The 26,443-nt window shown below is 39.7% G+C and overlaps 2 protein-coding genes across 2 annotated transcripts in view; one reads left to right on the forward strand and one right to left on the reverse strand.

Moving 5' to 3' along the window:
- The first annotated feature begins 543 nt into the window (after positions 1-543).
- On the forward strand, positions 544-9,786 carry rlig1 (RNA 5'-phosphate and 3'-OH ligase 1). The gene is made up of 7 exons (XM_028584929.1): positions 544-859; positions 2,190-2,307; positions 2,423-2,518; positions 6,658-6,774; positions 7,765-7,962; positions 8,958-9,127; positions 9,307-9,786. Exons 1-7 carry the CDS (start codon positions 770-772, stop codon positions 9,478-9,480), a joined length of 963 nt encoding a protein of 320 aa, XP_028440730.1. The 5' UTR covers positions 544-769; the 3' UTR covers positions 9,481-9,786.
- Positions 9,787-26,443, reverse strand: part of cep290 (centrosomal protein 290) — a 61,696-nt gene continuing 45,039 nt past the window's right edge. Inside the window, exons 39-51 of the mRNA XM_028584925.1 lie at positions 26,293-26,406; positions 26,074-26,216; positions 23,851-24,006; positions 23,417-23,540; positions 21,626-21,760; positions 20,833-20,919; positions 20,446-20,610; positions 20,201-20,323; positions 16,646-16,815; positions 14,734-14,875; positions 13,649-13,722; positions 11,690-11,784; positions 9,787-10,758 (exon numbers count right to left, since the gene is read on the reverse strand). Of these exons, the coding sequence (XP_028440726.1) occupies positions 10,514-10,758; positions 11,690-11,784; positions 13,649-13,722; positions 14,734-14,875; positions 16,646-16,815; positions 20,201-20,323; positions 20,446-20,610; positions 20,833-20,919; positions 21,626-21,760; positions 23,417-23,540; positions 23,851-24,006; positions 26,074-26,216; positions 26,293-26,406 (1,773 nt within the window). The 3' untranslated portion in view covers positions 9,787-10,513. The remainder of the gene's footprint in view (positions 10,759-11,689; positions 11,785-13,648; positions 13,723-14,733; positions 14,876-16,645; positions 16,816-20,200; positions 20,324-20,445; positions 20,611-20,832; positions 20,920-21,625; positions 21,761-23,416; positions 23,541-23,850; positions 24,007-26,073; positions 26,217-26,292; positions 26,407-26,443) is intronic.

The following is a 26,443-nucleotide window of genomic DNA, read 5'->3' on the forward strand; positions in this document are numbered from 1 at the left end:
TAACATTTTAATTTCACACTGGGGTATCTCTACTTGTACTTAATCAGAATCTGAATTGTACTTTACTACAGAATAGTGCAGTTAAAGTACTTCCTCCACCGTTGCTAGTTAGCTCTTAGCTCTTTGATTGAATTAGTCCATTTAGAAAATAGCTCAATAAAATCTTAAATTAAATTCATTAAATGTTAAATAAATTGAATGGAATTGATAAGAAAAATTCATTTAAAAAGACCTGAGTGATTTGAGCTAAATTATAATATTAAAGACAACCTAACAAACAACCTTAGCAAACAACAAACAAGACAAATATGACTGGAAAGTGTGACTGTTGTGATGAGATATAGACATTGCAACATTTCATTTTTTACTATCTAAAATACAACTTTGTCCACATATGAATTTTTAACAAGATGTTTTAAAAAAAATGTTTTTTTTTTTTTTTTACCATAAAATTACATATATTTCACAGAATTTATTGTGAGCTAGAGATTAAATACAAGCATTCTGCTCATATTAATATATTTAGAGAGATCCCCATCCACACAGCCTAGTGGCGCTAATGAGCCATCTCAATGTTTGTCAACCTACAAAAAAAAAAGAGAAGGGAAGAAGACGCGCGTTATCCACTGGTTATCCATGCCACATTCATGCTAACCTACATCCATGATGCTAACACACCGTGGGAATTTGTGCTCTGCTCAGCGATAAACATAAACGAAACGTTACCGGGACGGCTTCAGGTGGATATTAGAAAATACAAAAAAAAAAAATGCGGCGTCTGGGCTCTGTTCAGCAGAAGATACCGTGTGTTTTTCTGACGGAGGTGAAGGAAGAACAGTCCAGAAAACGAGACTGTCAGGTGAGCGCAGCTGCAGACTCCGCAGCACTTGATTTGTATGTATAGTACGAAACTGCTGCTGATGCTAGCAAGAACCAGGGTGGGCCATAGACTGTACAAATAGTCCATAGGGTGGACCTTCTTATGATACGTTAACGACGTTAACACAGAGCATGCAAGCTAAAGAAACAACACGTCCTTTTTTTTTAATCCTATAGACCTTTTTCACGGTAGACATGTTGATATGTCATAGTAGGAAAAGCACAGGTGTATACAAAACCATTAATGATGGCTGCATTCCAGGCCCTGGTATTGTGCATGCTGGCTCACTGAAATAGCTTACTGGGACACTTGATGGAATCGAGCCATCATTAAGGTTATCAATTTCAGCTGTGCTTTTCCTACTATGACAAGTCAAAAATGTCTGCTGTGGAAAAGGTCCATTGAACGCGGTGCTAATGATTTAATGCACTTGCTAATGGTTTTAACGTTGACGCATTTTCCCCTCTCGTCAGTAATGAAGCATTACATGATGCCATCCTCCATCCTCCTTTGCTCTTGCTTCACGTGTCAGACAGTGGTAGATATAATGATGAGATAAATAACAATTCCACAATGTAGAAATACTCCATGTTACACTAGAAATCCAGCAGTCAAATGTGTACTTAAGGAGAAGTACAGGCGTTGAAATATACCTAAAGTACCAAAAGTAAAAGCACTCATTATGAAGAATGGCCCTTTTCAGAGTAATGTTTGTTATTGGATTATAATTATTGATACACCACTGTAATGTTGCAGCACATCGTCACATTAGAAAAGCTAGAAGCAGCTAATAGTTGTCATTTTGCTTGATCATTGACTTAAAAACAATTCATAAAAAAATCTTGATTCTCTTGATCGACTTATCGATTACAGTGATAATTGAACACAGTCTTTCAGTAGCGGTGTAAATCACAAGTTTTATCACGATAGGATCTTTGGACAACGATATAAACAAACTATTCTTTCTTTAATAAAACGAAAAATATAAAGTGGGAATTTCAAAATAAAGGCGCACCTTAAAGAGAATATGTATTGATATTTTCACTTTGCATCGATGATATTGGATTATTGACGATTGAGTCAATATATATTGATCCAGACGGATGCATCGTTACGCCCCTTTCTAGCCAGTTAAATGTACAGTACTGGGACCGTCTTCAGTGTCAGTAGTTAACCAAAGGGGTAAAAGTTATCAAGACGATATATTGTCTCTCTCCCATGCATGGGTATAGGAATAACTAGTGTAATGTAGTTTTTCAGTTGTTTTCCTTTGAACTTATAATGGTTAAACATCTGTGTCTCTCTTCAGCAATTTCAGGTTGTTGCTACAGAAAATGTGAACCCAGTTGCTCTGGAGGCCAACATTGATTGTGCATTCGCCACAGAAAAACTAGATGGAACTTGCTGTTATGTTACAGTTTATAAAGGCGAGTATGAAAGTGACTTCTATAAGTCCTCTTTATTTGTTAATTTAGTTAATTTTCTTGCAGTGGAGATGATTCACTCTGAATGATGGTTTATTTTTTATTTTTTTTCCTGTAGGACAACCTCACCTCTGGGCTCGACTGGACAGGAAACCCAACAAACAGGCAGAGAAGAGGTTCAAAAAGTATCAGCACTCTCATCGGAGCTGTAAAGGTATTTTAGCGTCAGTTACCATATTGTCATATTTTTATTTTTATTTTTTTTACTTTCAAAGCTTCTATTGAGGTTTTCAAATGAAGCTTTAAATGTGCATCATATTTTATCATACTAAAAAAAAAAGTAAAACCCTTGAAGAGAATCCTAGATTTGGTTATATAAATTAGTCAGCTGCAAATATGGCTTGACCCCAAAAAAATTCTAACAAAAGATTTTTCAGTGGTTTACAGTAGTATCGGATGTACTTAAAAACATACTAAAAGTTTACCAAAGTTTGACTTCAAGAAAGGCCCCATTTTCAAAATGGCGGCCGCCAGATCCTTAAAAAGACCATTACTCCTTTGTATTCCTATTACACCATGAATACTGGTACTTTATACATGTTTTGGCCATGTAATATTCTAATTAGCATATCTGTATGATAAATAACTGATTAAAAGCACAATTATATATATTAAAGCAATTGGTTACAAGCATATTTATGCAAAAACTAAGGGCAAATACAATTTACAATTTAATAATAAAATTTCCCTTAAGTAATTGCATATTTCTCATATCATTTTGCCTAGTGTTGGTGGTTTCTGTCCATCAGCTCCCTACTGATGAACCTTTTACCACTTCAGAGCCATCTTTTAAGTTTTTACAGGAAATGGGGCAAGTTTCTTGGTTTAAAACAATATGACTCATGGTCAAAAATGCATTTGGAGTGTACTTTTCCTCAAGCTAATCCAACAATGTCATCCTCTCTTAATACACTCACATTGTTGGCCTTTGTCATGTGTTAGAAATCTTTCTAATGTTCTTTTGATGCCCCCATAAAATGACACTGAGCATGTGTCTGAGAATAAGACATTTGTGCTGTAATATACACTACCGGTCAAAGGTTTTAGAACACCCCAATCATTTTAGGTTTTTATCGAAATTTTAGCAGTTCAAGTCGAATGAATAGCTTGAAATGGTGGTGAACTGCCTGAGGTTAAAAAGAAAGTAAGGTTACCCAAAACTGAAAAATAATGTGCATTTCAGAATTTTACAAAAAGGCCTTTTTCAGGGAACAAGAAATGGGTAAACAATGTAAAGCTGTTCTGTAGCATTGGAGGTTGATTGAGCTTTGAAAGTTGGTGCTACCAATTCCCACAGGTGTTCCAACTTGTCTGGATTACTTACAACCCGTTTGTATAAAAGTATTGTTGGAACACACTGTGGTACCATACCCTCGTGAGCATTATTTGAACAGTATTGTACTTCAGAAAGTAGTGTGTTGCTATAAAAATGGCGGGAAAAAGGCAATTAACAATGGAAGAGAGACAGACCATCATAACACTTAAGAATGTTGGTCTTTCCTACAGAGAAATTGCGAATGAAGGTCAAGGTGTCAGTGAGTACAGTATTCTTCACCATCAAAAGGCACTTAGAAACTGGGGGAAACTCTGACAGGAAGAGGTCTGGCAGACCCAAAGCCACAACAGAATCAGAAGACAAGTTTCTGAGAGTCAACAGCTTGCGTGATAGGCGGCTCACAGGACAACAGCTTCAAGCACAGCTTAATAGTGGTCGTAATAAGCAAGACTCAGTTTCAGCTGTAAAGAGAAGACTTGGAGCTGCAGGTTTGATAGGTGGAGTTGCAGCAAGAAAGCCATTGCTAAGATGTCAGAATAAGAAAAAGAGGCTTGCCTGGGCCAAGAAACATCGTCAATGGACTACTGAAGACTGGAAGAAGGTGCTATGGACTGATGAATCAAAACTTGAAATCTTCGGTTCATCATTTTTGTATGCCGTCGAGTAGGCGAAAGGATGGTTCCTCAGTATGTGACATCAACTGTTAAACATGGAGGAGGAAGTGTGATGGTCTGGGTCTGTTTTGCTGGATCCAGGGTCGGTGATTTGTACAGAGTGAAAGGCATCCTGAACCAAAACGGCTACCACAGCATTTTGCAGCGCCATGCAGTACCCTCTGGTATGCACCTAGTTGGTCAGGGGTTCATCCTACAGCAAGATAATGACCCAAAACATAAGTCCAAGCTATGCCAGAATTACCTTAGGAAAAAAGAACAAGATGGTAAGCTTAAAAACATGGAGGGCCAGCTCAGTCACCAGACTTAAACCCCATTGAGCTGGTTTGGGATGAACTGGACAGAAAAGAGAAAGCAAAGCAACCTACAAGTGCCATGCATTTATGGGAACTTCTGCAACAGAGTTGGGAAGAACTTTCTGAAGAATATTTCATTTCCATTGTAGAAAGAATGCCACGAGTGTGTTCAGCTGTTATATCTGCCAAAGGGGGCTACTTTGATGAGTCAAAAATTTAGAATACATTTTGGTTCATAAATTAATTTCATGATTTGTCTTTTAACTTAAATTGTTAATTTTTCTATTCTTTCACTTCAGAATACAATAAGACATTGAAGTGCATGAATTTCAATAGAAACCTGGAAAAATTGGGATGTTTTTTCTTTTCTTTTTTCTTCTTTGTTTTGTTTTTATCCACCACACCTAATATAGGAGTTCTGAAGGTTCAGTTACCATGGAGACAGGGGGCCGCACCTGTTGCCAGACTGAGGGAAAATAACTGTTCCCAGTGAGGAGGGGTGTGGTTAGGGCTGGGCAATATATTGATATTATATCGATATCATGATATGAGACTAGTTATCATATTAGATTTGGGATATCGTTATCAGAAGTGTTGTCTTTTCCTGGTTTTAAAGGCTGCATTACAGTAAAGTGATGTCATTTTCTGAACTTACCAGACTGTTGTAGCTGTTCTATTATTTTCCTGTTCCCCACTTAGACATTATGTCCACATTACTGATGATATTTATCTAAAATCTAAGTGTGAAGGTATTTTGTTAAAGCACCAATTGTCGACCCTAGAATATCGCCTCAATATCAATATCGAGGTATTTGGTCAAGAATATCATGATATCTGATTTTCTCCATATCGCCCAGCCCTAGGTGTGGTGGTGGTAAAAGTAATTTGTTACTTTTGGGTGGAATAACTTTTACATTGAATGTTAAGTCTTTGTTTTAGCAAAGAAAGGGTATGTGTCCAAAAACGCGTACTGAATAGGAGTTACATGACATAGGCTAAATCGTTTACATATCTGGTTCACCCCAAAAAAGATAAAACCTTACAGTAATCTCACAAAATGTATTCCATAAGTATGTCATCATGTCAGTGCAATTTAGACAAGTCCAATGGATTCATAGACCCAGAAAACATGTGGTTTGACACCAAGATTACTTGGCTAGGTCAAATAATGAAGGAGTTAGGATATTTTGAGGGCTTCATGCATGGCTTCCTACCATCTTGGACGCCATCTTGAAAATTACACTTTTATAGTGGTCAAACTTTGGTAAACTTTTAGTATGTTATTAAGGACACCTAATACTACAAAAACAGCTGAGAAACCTTTTGTTAGAATTTTTTTAGGGTTAGGTGTTTTTATTTTTTTTTTCATATATGCAGCCGCCTAAATGTAATCTATGGTGCTGCTTGACTGCCACAATAATACAGGTGCGTGTCTCCCTTTGTGTTCGGCAAGCGGGAATGCAAACATTTTTTTGACCCCAGTGAAGATGTTGTTTTTGAAAGTCTTAAAGGGTAACTACCGTTTTTTTTTTTTTTTTTTTTTCAACCTGGACCCTGTTTGGTCCAGCATTAAGCGAGATTGCTGCAGTTGGCAGCGGCGAAACAAGCTAAGTTTATGAACCCATGCTGAAGTTGACTAAAAAGAGGAATAAAAAAAAAAAAAAATCTTTTTTCATCTTTTGAAAATTGATCTTAATGCCTCAATTAAAAAAATTAGGAGAAATCAAACCTTTTTAAGGACACCAGTTTTCTTTTTGAATGAATAATGCATCGTAAATAAATAAATGTTCTTCCTTAAAATACAGTAGGCATAAGTCAGTACACCCCTATGTTACATTCCCATTATTCCATGGATCCAGGATACTATGCATCCTGATAAAGTTCCCTTGGCCTTTAGAATTAAAATAGCCCCCCCACATCATCACATACCCTTCACCATACCTAGAGATTATAGGTGTGCACCAAATCTTTTGTTCAGTACTTTTTTTACACCACATGTTGGATGTTTGCTTTACTTCTACAGGAAGGTTTTTTGTTGTTTTTTCAGGTTTCACGTGGAACGTAGAGTGCGATTTTAAGACTGTGCCGGAGGCGTGGATCCCAGCCCACGGAGTCAAACATCACAGTGGCCGTCCAGTGCCTGATGAACACGGACACATTCCAGGTCCTGAAGTTACTCATCAAGTCAAATAAAGATCATCTTAAAAACTTGACTGCAAATGTGCCATTGCAGGCCGCATTATTTTAAAGGTGCCTTAGGTAAGACTTATAAAACTAATTTTCTGTCATATTTGCTGAAACTGACCCTATGTTCCAGTAGAACTACATGAAGGTAATTAAAAAAAAAAAAAAATCCAGCTCCTCTGGCACCACCTACAGCCTGTAATGCGATTTGCAAAAATCCACAGCTCCCTGTTCAGATGCACCAATCAGGGCCGGGGTGTGTGTCTAACTACGTGTCAATCACTGCTCATGCACACGCATTCATTCTCCCTTGTGGCGGAAGGGGCTTAGGAGACCGTTTTGGGCTTTAGCGGAAAGGGGGGAGAGAAGTCCTGGATCTTTACAATCCTACCTACAGCACCTTTTTAACCTGATGGAAGATTAAATCTAAAGTGATTATTATTATGTAGCGGTGTGGGACAAAAACCAAAATCTTAAACAGTAACTCACGTTTCATTTTCATAGCGCACAATGACCTCACCCTGCGTCCCAGAACAGTATCAGCTTGTACAGAAAATGGATGAATGAACGTAGTTCATAGTTGCATCTGCTTAACTAGAATTTGGAATTTGATTAAATTTATTGTAAAGGTTATGATGGATTCTGGGTTAGCAGTATGTCCATAACCATGTGTAGCTTATGCAGAAATACAGGGTGTACAAAAGGAAGTACCTACAGTAAAATTACCTCAGTTCCCAGGATAGGCTTATATTGAATTTGGTATAAAATTATCAAATGTACTCTCAAAGGTTTCTGTTTACGTAGATGAGATAAAGAGATACAAGTTCCTGGATTCCATTAAGGACCAGCAGTATTATTTCTGACTTGGAACACGGTGGACATGTATTTTTTTTTTTTTTTTTTTTTTTTCTGTCATTGTGGACGATGCTGGCCGCAGAAGTAGTGATTTGGTCCTTGTTAATTTGTTCAGGATGGGTTCCAGTGGAGAAGGACAACAAACAGTACTGCTGGCACTCCTCTGTGGTGGACGAGGGAGTCGGGGCGGTTCTTGTTCTCAGGCCCAGCTCCGACGATGAAGACCTGCTAGAAATAGCAGCGGTCCCGTTGGCCGACCTCCTGGAACAAACACTGGAGCTCATTGGAACTAACGTCAACGGAAACCCTTATGGTAATGAAATACTGTATTTTCCTTTTTCTTTCTTAGTTTTTGGGGCTTTTTCCCTTCATTAGATGGTGACAGTGGATAGACAGGAAAGTGGGGGGGAGAGAGGGGATGACACGCAGCAAAGGGTCGCAGGTCGGATTCAAACCTGGGCTGCTGCAAAGGATTCGGCCTACATGGGGCGCACGCTCTACTGGGTGAGCTAGCTATTTTCCTTTTTAATGTTCATTTAAGGTAGTGTCCGGGGGGAGGGGTCATTTTTGAGTAAATAGTTGTTTAAATGCTAGTGTGTGTGGTTGTCTATTTCAAAAACACAATTTTTTGTTTTGTTTGGGGTGCCTTAGTCGTACAAAGCCATGGTATAGTATGTGGAAAAAAAGTCATAGTATGTCGAAGATTAATAGCAAAGTTGAATCATCATAGCGTTAAATACAGTTTTACTGTCGCTGTTACGTGAACGGGGCATAGCGGAGAGACGGGGCGAGAAGACGCCGCCAGCAATGCCCTGAAGGCGAATGAAGCGATACAACTGTGGAACACTTTCACGTGTAATCCTGTACGGTTCGCACCAGGTGTGAAAACCATCCATCCATCCATCCATCCATCTTCGTCCGCTTATCCGGTGTCGGGTCGCGGGGGGAGCAGCTCCAGCAGGGGACCCCAAACTTCCCTTTCCCGAGCAACATTAACCAGCTCCGACTGGGGGATCCCGAGGCGTTCCCAGGCCAGGTTGGAGATATAATCCCTCCACCTAGTCCTGGGTCTTCCCCGAGGCGAAAACCAACTATACCAAAACACGGAATTGGTCTACTATTTAACGCAACATAAAAAAAGTCATAGTATAGTGGCGCCCTGGTAGCTCACCTGGTTAAGGTTAAAGTCATTCAGGAGTTTAATGTTTAATGGAGACGTTTCAACCATATCAAGACATTCTATGGGAAACTGTAACGGAAGCACTCAATTATTTCTTTTATGGTAACAAAGTTGTATTGTTCCAACAGGATTGGGGAATAAGAAGCAGCCTGTCCACTGCCTGGTGTCACACGGGAGCGTTGGAATCAGAAACCCCCCACCGGTGGACTTCCAGCAGCTGTGCTCCTGGTTCCAGGAGAGTCCAGAAGGCCGAGTTGAGGGCATCGTCTGGCATTGCAACGACGGCACACTCGTTAAGGTTAGAAAACTTCAAGATGACTCCTAACTGACCATATTCAAACTATTTTATAGGAGTGGAATTCAACTGATTAACAAAAAACATTTCAGTTAGTTACAAAAGTGAGGTTTTAAATACACTATATATCTATTTTTTTTTTTTTTTAAATTCCTACACTTTGATGGCTGTTGTGTCTGTAGGTTCATCGTCATCACCTGGGACTGAAGTGGCCCGATGGGGAAACCTGCCTTGGTGACAAGTCGGTGGTCATTCACGTCGATGGATACAACCGCAGCCAGGACTTGTTCACATCCCTCTCCAGACTTAACGGACACTGTTTCAGTCGGCTGCTGGACATCCAGTTTGACTTGTAAACACAGTCGGAGACAATGAAACTATCCTTTTTCTTAAGCTGCTGTGTGACCCTGCCATTTGTCACGTTCACAATAGCTGCCAGATATTTTTGCCAATATAATTCCAAATGGGTAGGCACAGAGGAGTGTCTAAAGCCTGAAGATGTTTGACATTTGCTTTGCAGAAATGTGTAAAAAACTGACTGACCAACTGGACATTTTTAGCAACTTAAGTTGTTAAAAATGTTCCATTAATATACTGTAAATATTGTATGTACTGTCCTCATTGCTGAATGAAGAATAAATGACAAGTATGAAACATTTGTATTTAACTGATTTTTATTCAACTATCTGATTATAAAAGCGACTTTAACAAGACATAGAAAAACAATGTCAGAACTGTACAAATACAGAGAAATAAATAAGCCACATATTAACAGAAATTAGCTGCCTGGAAGAAAAATTCCATCACTACATCACTTGACTTTTCCAATGAAAACTATTTACAGGCTGTCCTGAAAAAGCGACTTTTTCATTATCAAGTACAGTGCTACTATATAGATATTGAATATCTAAAGTTGAATTTTTCAGAGACCTTTAGGGCTGGACGTCGTTTGAAAATGTTACAAAAATATATAAAAATACTTAAAAGTTTATGATAAAATGATGTATTTTTATTCTAGGATGGGTGAATGCTTTCTAAATATTTTATATTCGAAACAATATTTATTGTCCTCTTCACAGTTGTAAGATTATTACTGGTATCAGCCACACAAAAAAAGGATACTTGTTGATAATTGCCCTTAAATTCCCTGTTGGTGCATCCCTACTAGTCACACATTCAGATGCCAACGTTTGGTGCCTGAGCGTTTTAGAAACTCAATGATACAGACCTTGCATCAAGACCAACACTGTATTAAGGGTTGATACCCAGTCTGAGAGACCTATATTGAAAACAACCTGGAAAGTTTGAAAGATGGCTAACCATAAAAGTACATTCAGGTGTAGTTTTAACAGTCCTAACGTCTTTAAAAAAAGGCACAGTAACCCTGAGTTAACCGATGGACACGTTGGGCAGTTCAGGTTTTACACCAAACTGATGGCACACCTTCTTCAGCTGTTCCTCCAGCAGAAGGTTCTTCTTCACCTCCAAATTGTAGTTATATTTTAAGTCTTCAATCTCTTCAAAAAATGTCGGGTCAAAGTTCTCCAGTTCTTTCTTCAGCTTTATGATCTCAGTTTGAAGCGTTGTTTTCTCCGTTTGGGCTGCCTGCAGAAGTTGTTTGAGCTTCCCGTAGTCTGAGAATACACAAGAGGGACACCGGTTTCTCTTCATAGCAATTAACATCACACACATTAGGCTGTTTGTCTAGCTAACTTAAAGGTCCCATGGCATGAACATTTCACTTTATGAGGTTTTTTAACATTAATATGAGTTCCCCCAGCCTGCCTATGGTCCCCCATTGGCTAGAAATGGGGATAGGTGTAAACCGAGCCCTGGGTATCCTGCTCTGCCTTTGAGAAAATGAAAGCTCAGATGGGCAGATCTGGAATCTTCTCCTTATGAGGTCATAAGGAGCAAGGTTACCTCCCCTTTCTCTGCTTTGCCCACCCAGAGAATTTGGACCACCCATGAGAGAGAGAGACATCATGATTTCAAACTAGCAAAGTGGCAGTTGGTCGATGCCACACCCCCACCCTCCACCTTACCCCCCCTCTCTCCTCCTCAATAGCTACAGACACAGAAATGGCACATCCTAAGGAAAGCTCATTGTGGGACTGGCTTTAGTGGCTGTAATTCTGCACCAAGGCTGAATTTTGGGAAAGAGACTTCAGATACAGTATTAGGGGGCCACTGAGGTCTATATAAAAGTATCCAAAGAGCACCATGTCATGGGACCTTTAAAATGATGATGTCATAATGTGTGATGTCATTAAACTGAGACTCAATTTACCTGAACACAGCTGATTATAAAGAAGCCAGCATGTACAGATGACATGCAGCTCATCTACATAAATCATTGCTCTTCAGTGTCAGGTTAACAATCAGAAATACGTGGCTGTTTTTCGGTTAACAGCAACTCTCAACTGACTACTTCGCAACTACTTTCTTTTTTTCTTTCATTTTTTACTTGAAAACAAAAGATCTTGATGTTGAGAAAAATTACAACAGAATTACTTAAAGAACTCAAATCTCACACAGCTTCATTTGCAAGAAATGAAGTCTCACCTGGTTTAGAAGTCGTTGCACCGTATCGCTCGGTGTACTCCTTCAGCCGTTGTTTCAGTTCGGTGTTCTCCTTCTCCAGCTCTGTGTTGACCATTCTGAACACAAGACAAACAACATTCAGATTTCAGCCAAAAACTAAATTCCAGGTTCACAGGATTGGAAATTATTACTTTTATAACATACTATACTGACTTTTTTTTTTCCAACATAAAATATATATATATATATATTTTTCAATTTATTTATTTTTTTGACATTCTACACTATGGGCCCTATTTTAACGATCTAAGCGCACGGTGTTAAGCGCCTGGCGTAGGTGCGTTTAGGGCGTGTCCAAATCCACTTTTGCTAGTCTGACGGCGGAAAAAAGGGTTTGTGCACCGGGCGAACATGGTTCAAAAGGGTTGTACTCTGTCTTCATTCATTCATTCATTCATTGGTGTGTTTTGGGCGTAACATGCAATAAACCAATCAGTGTCATCTCCCATTCCCTTTAAAAGCCATGCGAGTTTGGACCTTATTGCATTGCTATTATGATGGCCGATTTGGACTGTAATATTTTTATATGTAATCATTTGTATGTGCTGCTGAGCTTCCCTGTGTGTGTGTAACAAGCATATTGTGCACGCGCTGTGCACGAGCCTAGGTGCATTTTACTAATTTGCTGTTAAAATAACAATGTAATGCTGCGCTATTGACTTTAGACCAGGTTTTATTGGTCAATGGCACGATCACTTCCCGCTGCCTCAAGATAGCAATACGCCCAGACTTCACCAGAACACACCTGGGCGCACAGATTTATTTGCTATTTAAACGTCACGGGCGCTGGACTGGAAACTGACAACTGCGTCGGTCTTAAACTAGCAAAGACACTTGCATCGGGCGTCGCACTGCGCCAGGTAGGGCCCTTTGACTTTATTTCCGAGATTCTGACATTTTTTTTGTCGTACTATACTATGACTTTTTCTACATTTTTTCAAGATACTATATCATGACTTGTTTTTTAATTATTTCGACATACTATGACTTTTTAATTAATTTTTTCGAGATTCTGCACTATGACTTTTTTCTGATCGTTTCAACATGCTATACAATGACTTTTATTTTGACTTTTTCGACATACTACACTATATTCTTTTTATTTTATTACTTTTTTCAACATACTACACTATGACTATTACTTTTTTCGACATACTATATACCATGACTTTTAAAATTAATTTTTCGACATACTATACTGAGACTTTTATCAAAGTACTATATTATGACTTTTTCAACATACTATGACTTTTTATAAAAAATTTTGACATACTATACTATGTGTTTTTATAACTTTATTTTGTCATACTATACCAAGAATTTTTTTGGACATTCTCTACTAAGACGTTTATGAAATTTTTCGACATACTATATGAAGACTTTTTGTGACTTTTATCAAAATGCTCTACAATGACTTTTTTCTTTGAATGAATTTATGAAACTTTTTGACATACCATACTATGACTTTTTTTATGAAACTTTTCAACATACTATACTATGACTTTTTATTTCCACATACTATGGGTTTTTATAAGTTTTTGATCATACTATAGAATGACTTTTCGCCATAGCATACTATGACTTTTTTATGATTGTTTTCGACATACCATACTATGGATTTTTTCAACACATGAAGTTTATATAAGGCCTTAGCATCAGCAGCAGTAGCCAAACTACCACTGGGCTAGGCCTTAGCAGCAGCAGCAGTAGCAATAGCCCAGCTACCACCGGGCCAGGCTCTGGCCTCATAAATAAACATTTTCACCATAAAGTGGTGCATAAAAAAATATCAGAATGCAGGAAGTCTTTGGCGCTCAAATTGTCCTGGGGGAGGACCCCCAGACTCTCCACTACATATGTGTCCCCCCCAAAGGCCCATTCTGAGCCAGGTAAAAACCCTGCTATTACTCATTAACAAACCTCATTGCCTGGAACTCTCTGGTGAGTCCCCCTCCTGTCTTTGCAGCAGCGGGGAAGCTTTTTAACATGTCAACCTAAGAAATGACAAACCCATTAATTATACAGCACTTTTCAAAACATTCTTTGTCACAAACACAAGCTGTACAGCAAGACATGAACATATGGTGTTTTTTTTTGTTTTTTTTTAAAGGAGAACTCCATCCTTTTCTACATGTAAAAGTCTGTTTACTTGTCATAACTACTCAGCCTGTATAAACAGTTGTATAATGTCTTCTGTGACTTCTTTATTTTGGAGCTTTCCAAAGTCTGTCTCAGCTTGGACTTGGATTTAAACAAAGATTGGGGATTTCGAAAATGTGGGTAACCAGGTAGGGAGAGTCTAACTACAGACTATTGAGTTGCACAGGAAAGTGCAGCATTTAATGGCTGGGACACTTATGTAACATCTGTAATTGCAAAATCTACTCTAAGGAACTTAGAGGCATTTTCTCTAAAACACCCTCTTTAGATGACACACATGATTGAACAAAAGCAAAAAAGCCATCCAGTCTGGAGCAAATCAGTTTGAACCTCTCTGAGCAACAGACTGAGCCCTGACCTGTTGGAAAAACAGGTTCATGGCAAACTGTAACAAGAATGTTACAATAATTAAGCAGCTAAAAATCCAGCTCCTCTGGCACCACCTACAGCTTTTAGTGCAATTTGCAAAAATCCACCGCTCCCTGTTCAGATGCACCAATCAGGGCCAGGGGGGGGAGAGGGGGAGTCTAACTGTGTGTCAATCACTGCTCATGCACACGCATTCATTCTCCCTTGTGGGGGGAGGGGCTTAGGAGACCATTTTGGGCTTTAGCAGAAAGGGGGGGAGGGACTGACAACTTGTCACTGCTTAAGTCCTTGATCTTCACAATCCTACCTACAGCACCTTTAATACTTGAATCCACATTTGACAAAAGCCTATGGCTAAATCATGAATCCGAAAATGATTTTTCCATCCAGTTTGTCAAGAGCTAAGATGGCAAACCAACAGCGGTTAGCCTGTACTTGAACGTCCTCATGAAATGAAAGAGTGAGTTAGCGTGTACCTGATCTTCAAGTTGCCGGATGTTTATCTGAGCTCTCTCCTCGCGCTCGTTCACCTCCTTCAGCTGGTGTTTCAGTTCAGACAGACTGGAGGTCTTCTGGGAGAGCTCCTTCTCCAGCTCCTTCATCTTGTTCTCAAACATTCTGCGGATGGAAGAGAAACAACAACTGGCTCACACTGTGTAAACGGCACTCTTAGCCTGCAGCTTCTACAAGAGGAGGACACAGGGCCGAGGTTTTGAATCCCCGAGCTTATCTGGTAAAAGCCTGAGTAGGCAAGAGGTAACGGAGGCTGGGTTCTTCTTTAATGCCTGTCCTGAACGTGTACAGTTAATCAAAGCTTCCAAAGCTATTACATTTGTTCTCAACATCCCCTACATAAGACTAATGGACTAGATACTAAAAAAATAGGGCTGCACAATATATCTTTTTTTTTTGTTTGTTTTTTTCTCCAATCATCACTGTGATATCAACTGGCACAATATACACATTGCGAAAGGCTGCGACGTATCGCAAAAGACAGATTTTTTAGTTGAAAGAAGATATCCGTAAAACACTGCACTTTATAATGTACTATATTATACCATCAACATCAAAAGTTTGCGCTAAGATCATTGGTCAACCTGTTGCACACTCCTTTCAAACAATCCACAAGAAGAGCATGCTCAGACTTGCTAACGGCATCTCTTCTGACTCCATGCATGTTTTAAACTATGAATACCAACTTTTGCCTTCTAACAGGCAATTTAGAGTCCTTTCGTTTAGATACCACAGGCTTAAGGTCGGTTACACACTGGATGCGTGGCGCGAGCGTGTCAGCTGCGTGGAGTGTCCGTTTATATTTGGGCTCCCATGTTAACAGGTTAGAGCTTACACGCTGCCTGCGTGACATGCGCGTCTCAGCCGCGTGCCTGCTAGAAATAGAACAAACGCCTATTTTTCACACGACACGCAAGCGTGTTGGAAGCGTTTCAAGGCAAAATAGAATAGGAAAAGATGTTTATATGTCATTTAGACACAAATACATATTAATAAATGACATGTTGATGTTTGAAAGTATCTAAGTTTTGATATAAATGCAGATATAAATGTAATAAAAAAAATTCAAATTTTTGCACCTGTCAATACAGAACGAAATATTCTGTCGCGTATTTAGCCGTCAATCCTGCCGACGTTGTCTTTGCTGTAATCAAATCAGTATATATTTATGTTTAACATGGTATTTCATTTTATCAATGGGAAACATACATGTGTCCAGACAAGGCTAGCAGCAGCAGCGCCGCGTCAGACACGTTTCTGGTGTGTAAAGACATAGAAAAATCCACACAGCCGACAAGCAACAGAAACGCCACGCTCACGCCACGCAGGCAGTGTGTAACCGGCCTAAGAATTCCTACTCTATACGTCAGCCTATCCTGTTGCAAAACCAAAATCAGTTTGTTGCCAATTAAGATCTGGATCTGAGGAGATCATGAAACATGTTTCTTTGCCATGGCTTTGGATAAGTCTTCATCTTTGTACTATATGTGTAATTGTTGTCTAGCTCTGTGGGTATTTTTCTTTTTAATTTCTTCTTTAGAGCGGAGCTGCTCAGGAACGCAAAATGAAATTTTAAAGTCCTATCGTATTGTAAGCTTCATTCTTTGTTTAGTGGTGCCTTTATATCCAATTTTCAATATGTTCAATAAAAGAATGTTGGAAATTATTTCCCTTCATTTGTTTTAAATTCAACAAGCGAGTTGTTGTATTTTAGCAGAATACTGAAAGCAGCAGAAATGCAGAACTGAGTACACTGTAATATCTATTTATTAATCGCAAGTAATATTGTGAGATTCAACGTGTGTGTGTAGATAGATAGATAGATAGATAGATAGAGCATATTTTCCTCATAAACCTCAAAAACGTTTTGCTGACCTTGTTACCACTGACGCCTTCCAGGTTTTACTGTCGGCTCCCTCTGGGATGGCTTTGGACAGAGCTGCTCGCAGTCTTAGCTTGGTTTCTTCAAGCTCTGCCTCGAGCTTCTCGTTGGTCGCCTCCAGAGTTGCCTTGGTCACTCTCAGCCTCTCTGCAGCTTCCATCTCCTGCATCAATGTGAAACACGCATACCCAGATGGGATAACAGAGTCATAAAAACAACGGAGTCATAAAAACAATCATTGGCATAGTAAAACTCTAACTCCAGGACAAACATCTTCAGCAAAAACAATTCTACCTTCCATTACAGGGTATATGCAGGAATCTTGAAGTTAATTTTAATACCTTTTCAAGACTTTTTCCAAGAACTTCTCAATATTTTTTAATACCTCACCGCCACTTCAAGCTGTAACCATTTACATCAGTGATACTTTTAACTTAACAGTTTTAGTTTGTGATAAAGACTATAGACCACTCTGATACAAAAAAATCTAATAGGCTGGGATAGTAAATCAAAGCAAAGTTTATTAAAAAACAAAACAAAACTTTGCTCCACCCTCAACAACAATCATGCTGACATGTGCCTCAGTTCTTCTGATTTTGTTCCCAGCAGCTTCTCAGTTTGGACCAATTCGTTCCGTTTTTCTTTAATACGTCTTCTGAGGATGTTGGACTTCGTGATCAGTTGTGCCATTAATGTCCCAGATTTCCCCTCTGCCTGCTCGGCTAACTTATCAGCATCTGTTTGGAGGGAGTCGCACACCTCTGTCAGAACCGTTCGTTTCCTTTTCAGGTCTTCTATCTCCTCTTGCACTGAGCTTGTCCATCTGCCACATGGTAAAGCCTGCCTTCAGTGCATTGTGGAGGGTGTGAAGCCCACAGCTTCCAACATTAACCACATGAGCACCATACAGCTCAGCATGCTCAGTCTGGAGGAGGTCTGCAAGCTTCAAGTTGACATTTGGGCCATCCATACTGATGGAGAGAAGCTGCCTCATATTCAGTTTTGCAACACATTCCTGAGAATAAACACAACAGCAAGTATATTAATGGCAATATTCCTTTTATGTTTATTTTTGAATACACTGGCATTCAGTAAGGCATTAGCCTGATTTTCACTCATATTATATGTAAAATGGTTATAAGAAACAATGTTTTTGGTGTGCAAATTCCTGGAGCAAAAATACAATATTAGCACACCAATATGTTTTTATAAGTGAAACAAACAAGTGGTACTAACAAACATGAGTGAATGTTCTTCACTGTACATCCAGGTAATGTGCTCCAATTACTTCCAAGCCATTCAAGCTAAACTGAACTGCTAGTCTGGTCAACCAACTTCACTCTGAACCAACTTCAGACAATTTGCTAGTCAAAAGGACCCACAGCAACCAGACACACGCATAATCAAATACATGCGCGCGCGCACACACACACACACACACACACACACACACACACACACACACACACACACACACACACACACACACACACACACACACACACACACACACACACACCTCAGATCTTCACCACAGTAACCTTTATCACACCACTGTGTGTGTCACATTTATACATGTTATCATCCACGGCTCCTCCTCCCCAACCCCATCAACCTGTTTTTAGTCACTTGCCACATCCCAGTCTCATCTATTAATCTACACTTTAGCCACACGATTGTCCATAAGTATCAAAAATTGAAGATGAAATGCTAGTAAGTTAACTTACTTTGATGTGATGCAACAGGTCGACAGCTTTTCCGTGTCCCAAGAATTGAGAGCCAAGGTCCCTAGCCAGAACAGATCTTTATTAATATGACACTCCTCAAAACACACACATAACAGGTTGAAAATGAAATAAATAAATATATAGTATATATATATATATATATATATATATATATATATATATATATATATATAATATATAATATATAATATATAATATATAGTACTAAGCAGGAGGTACCTAGATTGGACACGGTCATCTACCCAGAATCGAATGTGGACATCAAGCGGTTTCGTTTTTGTTGACTGGTTGAGCGACTCGTCAAACATTAACACAAACTTGCCAGCCTTGTTGATGGTGTTGATGAGCTCCTGCTTGAAGTGTGGGGCCAACCCGAATCGTATGATGTATCCAGTTTTGTCCTTGCCACAAGTGAACGACTTTGCTATATCCGAATCTGGAAACATAGCCTTGAAAACTTCAGCCAAGTTTTAGTTTGAGTTCAGTGAATGGTGTTTCTCCGCTGTGTGGAGACACCACAACACCTCAGCACACAGTGTTGCTGTGCCGCCCAGAGCCACTCTGATGTCGGCTGCAGAAGATGAGGAAGCAGAGACAGCCCGGGTCGCAAAATTACGAATCCCACTATGGCCACGCCAAGACCCGCCCTACGAAGCAGCTTGATTGGTTGGGTTTAGGCATTTCACCTCGAGTGGTTAAGGTTAGGGTTAGGGGATTGGTCAGGGGATAGGACCTGTACATGTAAGCATAGACGCCTGGCCTATAGTAGTGTGTGAACGCTATTGAAGGGCGGGTCTTGGCGTGGCCATAGTGGGATTCGTAATATCGCGCCCGGGTCGTAGCTGTAGCTTCAGGTGCGACTGCCGGTGGTGTAACGACGTTGGCACTAGGTTGTGGTGGTGCAACGCAATTACCACAGAAGCTAGCGATGGAGAGCTGCCGCTCTCGGCGGCTAGCAGCAGCTTTGTGGCTAGCACAACACATGTGGGACTTTAACGACTTAATGCCCATTGACACAATACTTATTTTTTTCTTGCATAATGTACAATATGCCTCCCTGACATTCCCCTCGACTGGCTGCAGCCACTCTTTGAAGTCCGGCATTTCCAGCCAGGACGCTGCAAATTTGCACTTCCCCATTCTGTTCATTCAGTGCGTTGTAATACCAGAGCCTGTCTATGGAGAGCCTGTTCACTCCCTATCTCACTCCCTATTAGCCCCATTGTTCTCTGGTAATACGCACTGGGAACGCCAGAGCGTACATTGTGCTTTTGAACTTCCGCCCGCGAGCCCGCTCTGGTGCTCTCAGAGGCAATTTACGAACGCACCCACAATAGCCTAGCTTTTTATGTACCTGTTGGACAGCTAATTCAGAAAAAATACTTTCAAAATGTAAGACTTTATAAAGCCGTGATAATACTTTTTAATACTTTTTAAGGGTCTTAATTTTCCCAAAATTGATTTATCACCTTTTAATACTTTTCAAGACCCGGCGGATACCCTGCATTAACACCATAAACAGGCTGTGAAAGACACTGCACGCTTTGCATAATTGTACTACGTCTTGCGCAAATAAGTTTAAAAAGTATTAGTGTTTTTTAAACTTATTTGTCACAGTCACATCAAAGACGAGAGTTTTCAGGACACAGGATCTGAATTTATTTTCTGAATGTAGTGACCAAACACTAAGACACCAACTTTGAAAATGAAAATATTAAACATTGTTTTTCTTCTTCAATTCAATTTTGGAATATTTACATTTTATTGTGGAACAAATGAACTAAACATAGATGTAGTCACCCTTTTGATCTCCTTGCGTAGACGTTCATTTTCCATGACTATTTTCTCCAGTCCTTTGGCTTTGGATTCAAGTTTGGAGCTCAGCTCAGCTTCACTTTGACTCTTTAGTTTCTCAAAGTCAGCCTGGAAAAAAACAAAACAAAAAAAAACTATATTTAACATCCGCTGCAGTACCAAAACAGATACATTCATAAACTTGTCCAACAGAATGTATATGACACGTAAGACATGTGGTGGTCAACAACCTTTAGTTTTTCGGCTTCTTGCTCCAAGGCTGCGACCTTGTCTTGATTTGCAGGTGTGCTGGATTTCTTGAGCATCTCATTTTCCCTCTGCACCCTCTCCACCACCTTCTTCATCAACCCAATGGTCTTCTCAAGTTCAGGTACGGTTTTACCACTTTGACCGGACTGATGAGGAAAACATTAGAAATCACTTTTATCATCTACAGTCCAATTTCTTTGCTATTTGTTTCTTATTAAATTAAATGTTTGTTAAAGTCATTGTGAATTTTTTTTTCACTTCACAAACAGCATAGATATGTATACTTTCATTTGTTGTTATTTCTGTGTTTGTCATTTCTGGGAAAATAATCGAGTACAGAAACAACAGGTGAATTTAAGTTGACATACTCCACGTATATGGGTCAGCTTTTTGTCCACCTCTGCCTTTTCCTTTTTCAGCGCACTGCACATCTCCTTAAGGTCTGCAACTTGATTCTTTGAAAAAACAAACAAGAGAAAAACAAAACATAAAACACTCTTTGCCAAAAACACTTACCTAAGTCAATATTGTACTACTATTTCTTTACAACTAATATATGGGGTTCTACACATTCTTTTGAACTGTTACAAAGTTTAGAAAGTTATGATACTAAAATAAATGCAGAAAGAGAAGACGTTTTGACACAATGAATTTATTTATTTATTTAAGGACAATGCACATTTAATGAACATGTACAGCAGTACACGTAAAAGTGCCAGATTATAGCCCAAAGGCTAATTTCCATCTGTAGTCCCATTTGGCAGATATAAATTACAATAACAGGACATAAGATAAACACTATTAACATCTGCTATCTAAAACAGGATAAAACAGGAATGAAGTTACTTTTAATTAAATCAAAATTGTATTATTTTTATTTTGAAATGCTTTGTGTCTTAAAGAAGAATTCAAACTAAGACAAATGGTCAAGTTGTAAATCAAGAGAAGAAAAAAAAACCTGTCTCTCACTGATGATGATTGATACCACTTTTAGACACAAGAGTGGTATCACTCTGTTTATCTAACTCCAGGAAAGAACGTAAATAATATTTTCCCAAAATATCAAACTGTTCCTATAACATGCCTTACACTCAGCACCAATATCAAATAATGGCATGGCACAGAGCAACTACTTCTCAATGAAGGTTATGCATACTGTACCTTGAGTCTTGGTAAGTCTTTGTTGGCTTGCTCCACCTGAAAGCGCAGCTCCAGGTTCTCAGAGGCCAGCTTGAGGTTTTCTTTTTGGAGGTCCTGATCTCTCTGTGAGGGAGTGCCAGTGCCTCGACCTGAAGTCTATAGGAAGTAAAAGACACTAAATTAATGAAAAGTCATAATGGGTATAAACACTGCTGTGGAAGAAAATCAAATGCACTAAGGGAGTAGAAGAACAGCTCTATTATTTCTTAGGCTCACGGAACTGTCTCTACCGACACACAACCATGGAAACCTTTTGTCCGTAACAGACGATGCAGAGAAATCACCAACGCACTAACAAGCCATGCCCACTTACCTTACTTTTAATAAAGTTTTGCTCTGCCACATCTACCACAAAGCTATCACAATGCTAACACTTCAGCTGGGTGACTACAAAAGCCTGAAGTACCTTCAGATATCTAAGAGATCGGCTCTCTCGTTTTTGTACACGATCATCCCTTTTTTTCCTGATAAAAAGTGAGTGGTTGCTCGCTACGGAGCTGGAGTCCACATCTGGTTCTGCTGAGCAGGACGGTTCTGGATTATGTACCTCCGTTATTTCCTTTGCAGTCACAGCCTCTTTGTCTTTCAGATCAGCCTGTTCCTCAGCCTCCTCTGTCTTTTCTTCCCTGATCCCCACATCATCATCTCGTTCACAAACACCCTCGTTATTCAAGGCTTCAGCGCCCGTTGCTGCCACGGCTGGCTCAGAGGATGACAGCACTGATCCTGGTCTTTCCGACGGATCCTCAGGCTCCGGCTCACTTCCTTTTATGGTCCGTGTTTCTTCAACCACTTCAACTTCAGAACCACCTTGGATGTCTTGTGGATGATCTAAAGTATCTGCTTCTGTGTCATCTTCTTTAACTCGACTGGCGTCATCTTCTTCTCCGGTCACATCCGCGTTGTCTGCTGCTGTGTTTTCTGCAACATCAGGACTCAAGCGCTCTTGTTCCGTGCAAACATCCTCTGCTCCCACAACGCTGGTTTGGGTTTCTCTAGCTACCTGGCTTTGCTTTGGCTCTCTCGGTTGATCAGCGGGGTCTTCAACAGCTTCACGGCTAACCGAGCGGCTGTAGGACTCCGAAAGATGAGGTGCTGCATTGCCTTCGCATGACTCATCCGCAACATCACAAGTGACAGAACAAATCCTTCTCAAAGCCCAGGGGAAGGGGCTTTTTGCCTTCGCAATAAATCAGAATAAATCCAATGGAGAAGGAGAAACATAAAAAAGAGAGCAAAGAATGATGAATAGAGATTAAAGAAAAAAAACGTTTTGGCTCCTTGAAATAGAACAGGAACGCATTATACAGAGAAGTGAAATGAGGTCTTGTTCAGTACATGTAGGAATATGTATTGTGGACTGCCTACTGGACAACCTGCAACAAATGGGAGGTATTGTAATCTCTATAATGTGGCTGAAATTAATTATAATGTTCATTATCAATTGACATAGATTCATTTTTCAATTAATCAATTCATTTTTAGTCTATAAAATGGTTAAAAAAAAAAGAAGGAAAAAAATGGCCATCACGAGTTGTAAAATTTAAAAGGTGATTTCTTCAATGAATACCTAAAACGTTCAAATTAAATATCATTTAACGAATTCATCAAAGAAGGTATATTTTCTTAATCATTCTAGCATTATATGTATTAGCATGTATTTAAGTTTTCATGTAAATTATCAGGATATTTCTGAGAGGATCCTGCACATTCATTACAATCATCATAGTTTGCATGTTGATGAGCACTTACAGAGGGCCTTGATGAAGGCTCTTTGGATATCTGGCTCTCTACGGAGTGGAGTCTCTCTTCCAGGTAGCGGTTCCTCAGGGTCAGATTCTCCATGGCATCATCACGAGGTAAAGCCTGGTGCTGTCTGCGAGTTCACAAATAGTTTACCCGTACTGGCATGCATGTTGGCGTCAGCAAAAACATTAGTGCATCTTATTGTATGAAATGGGTTACATAAATCAAATGTTACTGTTATTATTATGTCAATTCAGCACATTGTAAAAGGGGCTTCCTGTTCATCACTGTGTTTTTACAAGTGCAAATAAAGGTCATATATGAATTGGAAAATATGTTCTAAGTACCCAATTTACAGCGCAATAATGAACTTGTAAAAAACGTGTAAGTAACTCTTCAAAATGCCCTAATTTTAGTGTCTTGTTTTGACTTAGTTATACTTTATGGTGAGGATTTGTGTCTCCAGGTCTGAGTTCTTCTTCTTCAGCTCTTCCATCTCCTTCTCCAATTCAGTGGATCGCACTCCCACCACCTGATCGGCAGTCACACCTCGACCCTTCAGCTTCTTCTGCAGTGCACTCCTCTCTTGCTCCAGTCTGCATGCACAACAAAAACATAGAAATATTGGGCTAATAAAAATAGTTGCACTCTGTTTTTCACATTTAACAGATCTGAAAGAAAGCTCTAAATGGTCAAGCACCATCATATGTTGAAGAGCTCCTAATACCTTATTGTCCCACTAGAGCACTGCGCTCCCAGAATGCAGAGTTACTTGTGGTACCCAGAGTCTCTAAAAGTAGAATGGGAGCCAGAGCCTTCAGTTATCAGGCTCCTCTCCTATGGAACCAGCTCCCAATCTGGGTTTGGGGGGCAGAAACTGTCACTGCATTTAAGAATGAACTTAAAACTCTCCTATTTGATAAAGCTTATAGTTAGGGAGTGAGGAGTTGCAGCGTCCGCCTAACCAGGCCCACCTGCTTCTCTTCATAGTCGTTAGATTAATAATATTACAAAAGAAGAGAGAGGCAGGCCAGCACAGCCCGATCCGGCAGGGGAGAGTTTCAAGCCCGAACAGGCTACCTCTCCTTATGACCTGTCTCTCTTAGTTACGCTGTTATAGTTCTAGACTGCCGGGGGACTTCCTTCCTTTGACACACTGAGCTGCTCTCTCCTCTCCCTTTCTATTACCATTTGTGTGCATCCCGTCCTAGAAATCCTTGTTATTAATCCTAGCTTCTGGGGAGTTTACTCCCCGGAGTCCTTATGTTTTTTCACCCAGCGTATTTCCTTGGAGAACGTTGGCACCAAGATCCTGGTTGCAGCTGTCGCCGTGGTCCTGCTGCACTCCCTGCTAAGCTCTGCGGTGCCCTGCAATGTGACGCTGCGTCCTGCTGAACCCTGCTGCTTCCTGCTACGTCCATCCATGCTCTGCTGGGCCACACTACATCCTGTAACGCCCTGCAGCGCACTGATAATGCCACTGTTCATCGCATCCCCAACCGGCACCGTCAGACACCGCCTACCAAGAGCCTGGGTCTGTCCGAGGTTTCTTCCCAAGAGGGAGTTTTTCCTCGCCATTGTCGCACTGCTTGCTCTTGAGGGAATTACTGTAATTGTTGGGGCTTTGTAAATTATAGAGTGTGGTCTAGACCTACTCTATCTGTAAAGTTTCTTGAGATAACTTGTGTTATGATTTGATACTATAAATAAAATTGAATTGAAAGTGGTAGTAGCTTTCCAAAGTCAGATTGAATTGTGTCAACAGATTTATTATTTCCTGATACAAAACAGTAAAGTACACTGATTTTATGTTTACTAACTTCCAAAATGGTGCACTGTCAACATTAGTACAAAGTGTATAATTCATAGCACCGATTGAGCAACCAGACACTTTTTTAGTAGTAAGTTTGGGTGGGATACTAGAAAATTGACAGAAAACGTGTATAGCCAAACCCTTCACCTTCCCTCCTTAACAACTGTGCCCTCTTATTATTATGATTTGATAAACAATTGATTGTTTCAGTCATTTTCCAAGCAGAAAAGACACACATTTTCTTTTTCAAGCTTCTCAAATGTGTGAATTGCACTTTTTCTTTGTTTTTATATAATAGTAACATAATATCTTATTTGGTTGGTCATTGATTGTGGGTCGGTTAAAAACAAGGAGTTGGAAGACTTATAATACTTTAAAATGACTTTTTTGAAGTAAAACTGTATAGACAAAACAATTAAGAAAATTAATCAATAATGAAAATAGTCATTACTTGCAGGCCTGATTATGATTTTTTTTAATCATTATTTGAAGTTTGCAAACTTCAGTCCCTCGTGCTGTCATTTGGAACCAAATGTTCCAAATTGCCTATTGCAGCTTTAAAGGAGCAGTCGAAACATGAGCGGTGCAACATGGTGGGCTCCATGGAAGTGGACCCACTCCATCTAGATATAAAAGGCTCATTCTAAGCCAACAAAAACACAATGAATCTTAGTTTCATGCGATTATACACTAATGAAAACATAATTATGAATATCATATCCCATATTTGCCAATAGATCCCCCTAAATCCTACACACTAATCCTTTAAGTTGAAGTCATTATGTCATGTATACAAAGAGCGAGATCAAAGAATACCGCGTAAACGATACAGTACGACGCACACACTGACCTGGCATAGAGGTCTTTCAGAGTGCCGAGCTGTTTCGACAGCGATTCATTCTCTCGTTCCTTCTCCTTTAGTGAATTCTTCACCTTTTCCATCTTGGCCTGCCACTTCTTACCCTCCTCCCAACGCACAATTTCGCCTTTGTTCTGTAAGACAAACATGTTGTACATCAAATGAACGTACAAAGAATGACAGTTCTAGTAACATAATTGCTGCTCTAACCTTTCCATGATCATCCTTCATTTCTGCTTTTTTCTCCAAGTCACACTCAAGCTTCCTGATCTTCTTGTGCAGATTCTCGATGGTTGGCCCCTTTCCATCTGGTTCTGGTTGATTCTTGTCAGCAAAAGAGACAAAGAATTCCATAGCACCT

The sequence above is a fragment of the Perca flavescens genome, chromosome 8, assembly GCF_004354835.1.
Source record: "Perca flavescens isolate YP-PL-M2 chromosome 8, PFLA_1.0, whole genome shotgun sequence".
In the NCBI taxonomy this organism is placed as follows: Eukaryota; Metazoa; Chordata; class Actinopteri; order Perciformes; family Percidae; genus Perca; species Perca flavescens.

What these genes read in the sequence shown, in the direction of transcription:
- rlig1 (XM_028584929.1), top strand. Translation starts at nt 770, where the DNA reads ATGCGGCGTCTGGGCTCTGTTCAGCAGAAGATACCGTGTGTTTTTCTG. An exon ending in TGAACACGGACACATTCCAG is followed by an intron (nt 6,775 to 7,764) that starts GTCCTGAAGTTA and finishes TAATTTGTTCAG; the next exon opens with GATGGGTTCCAGTGGAGAAG. An exon ending in ACGACGGCACACTCGTTAAG is followed by an intron (nt 9,128 to 9,306) that starts GTTAGAAAACTT and finishes TTGTGTCTGTAG; the next exon opens with GTTCATCGTCATCACCTGGG.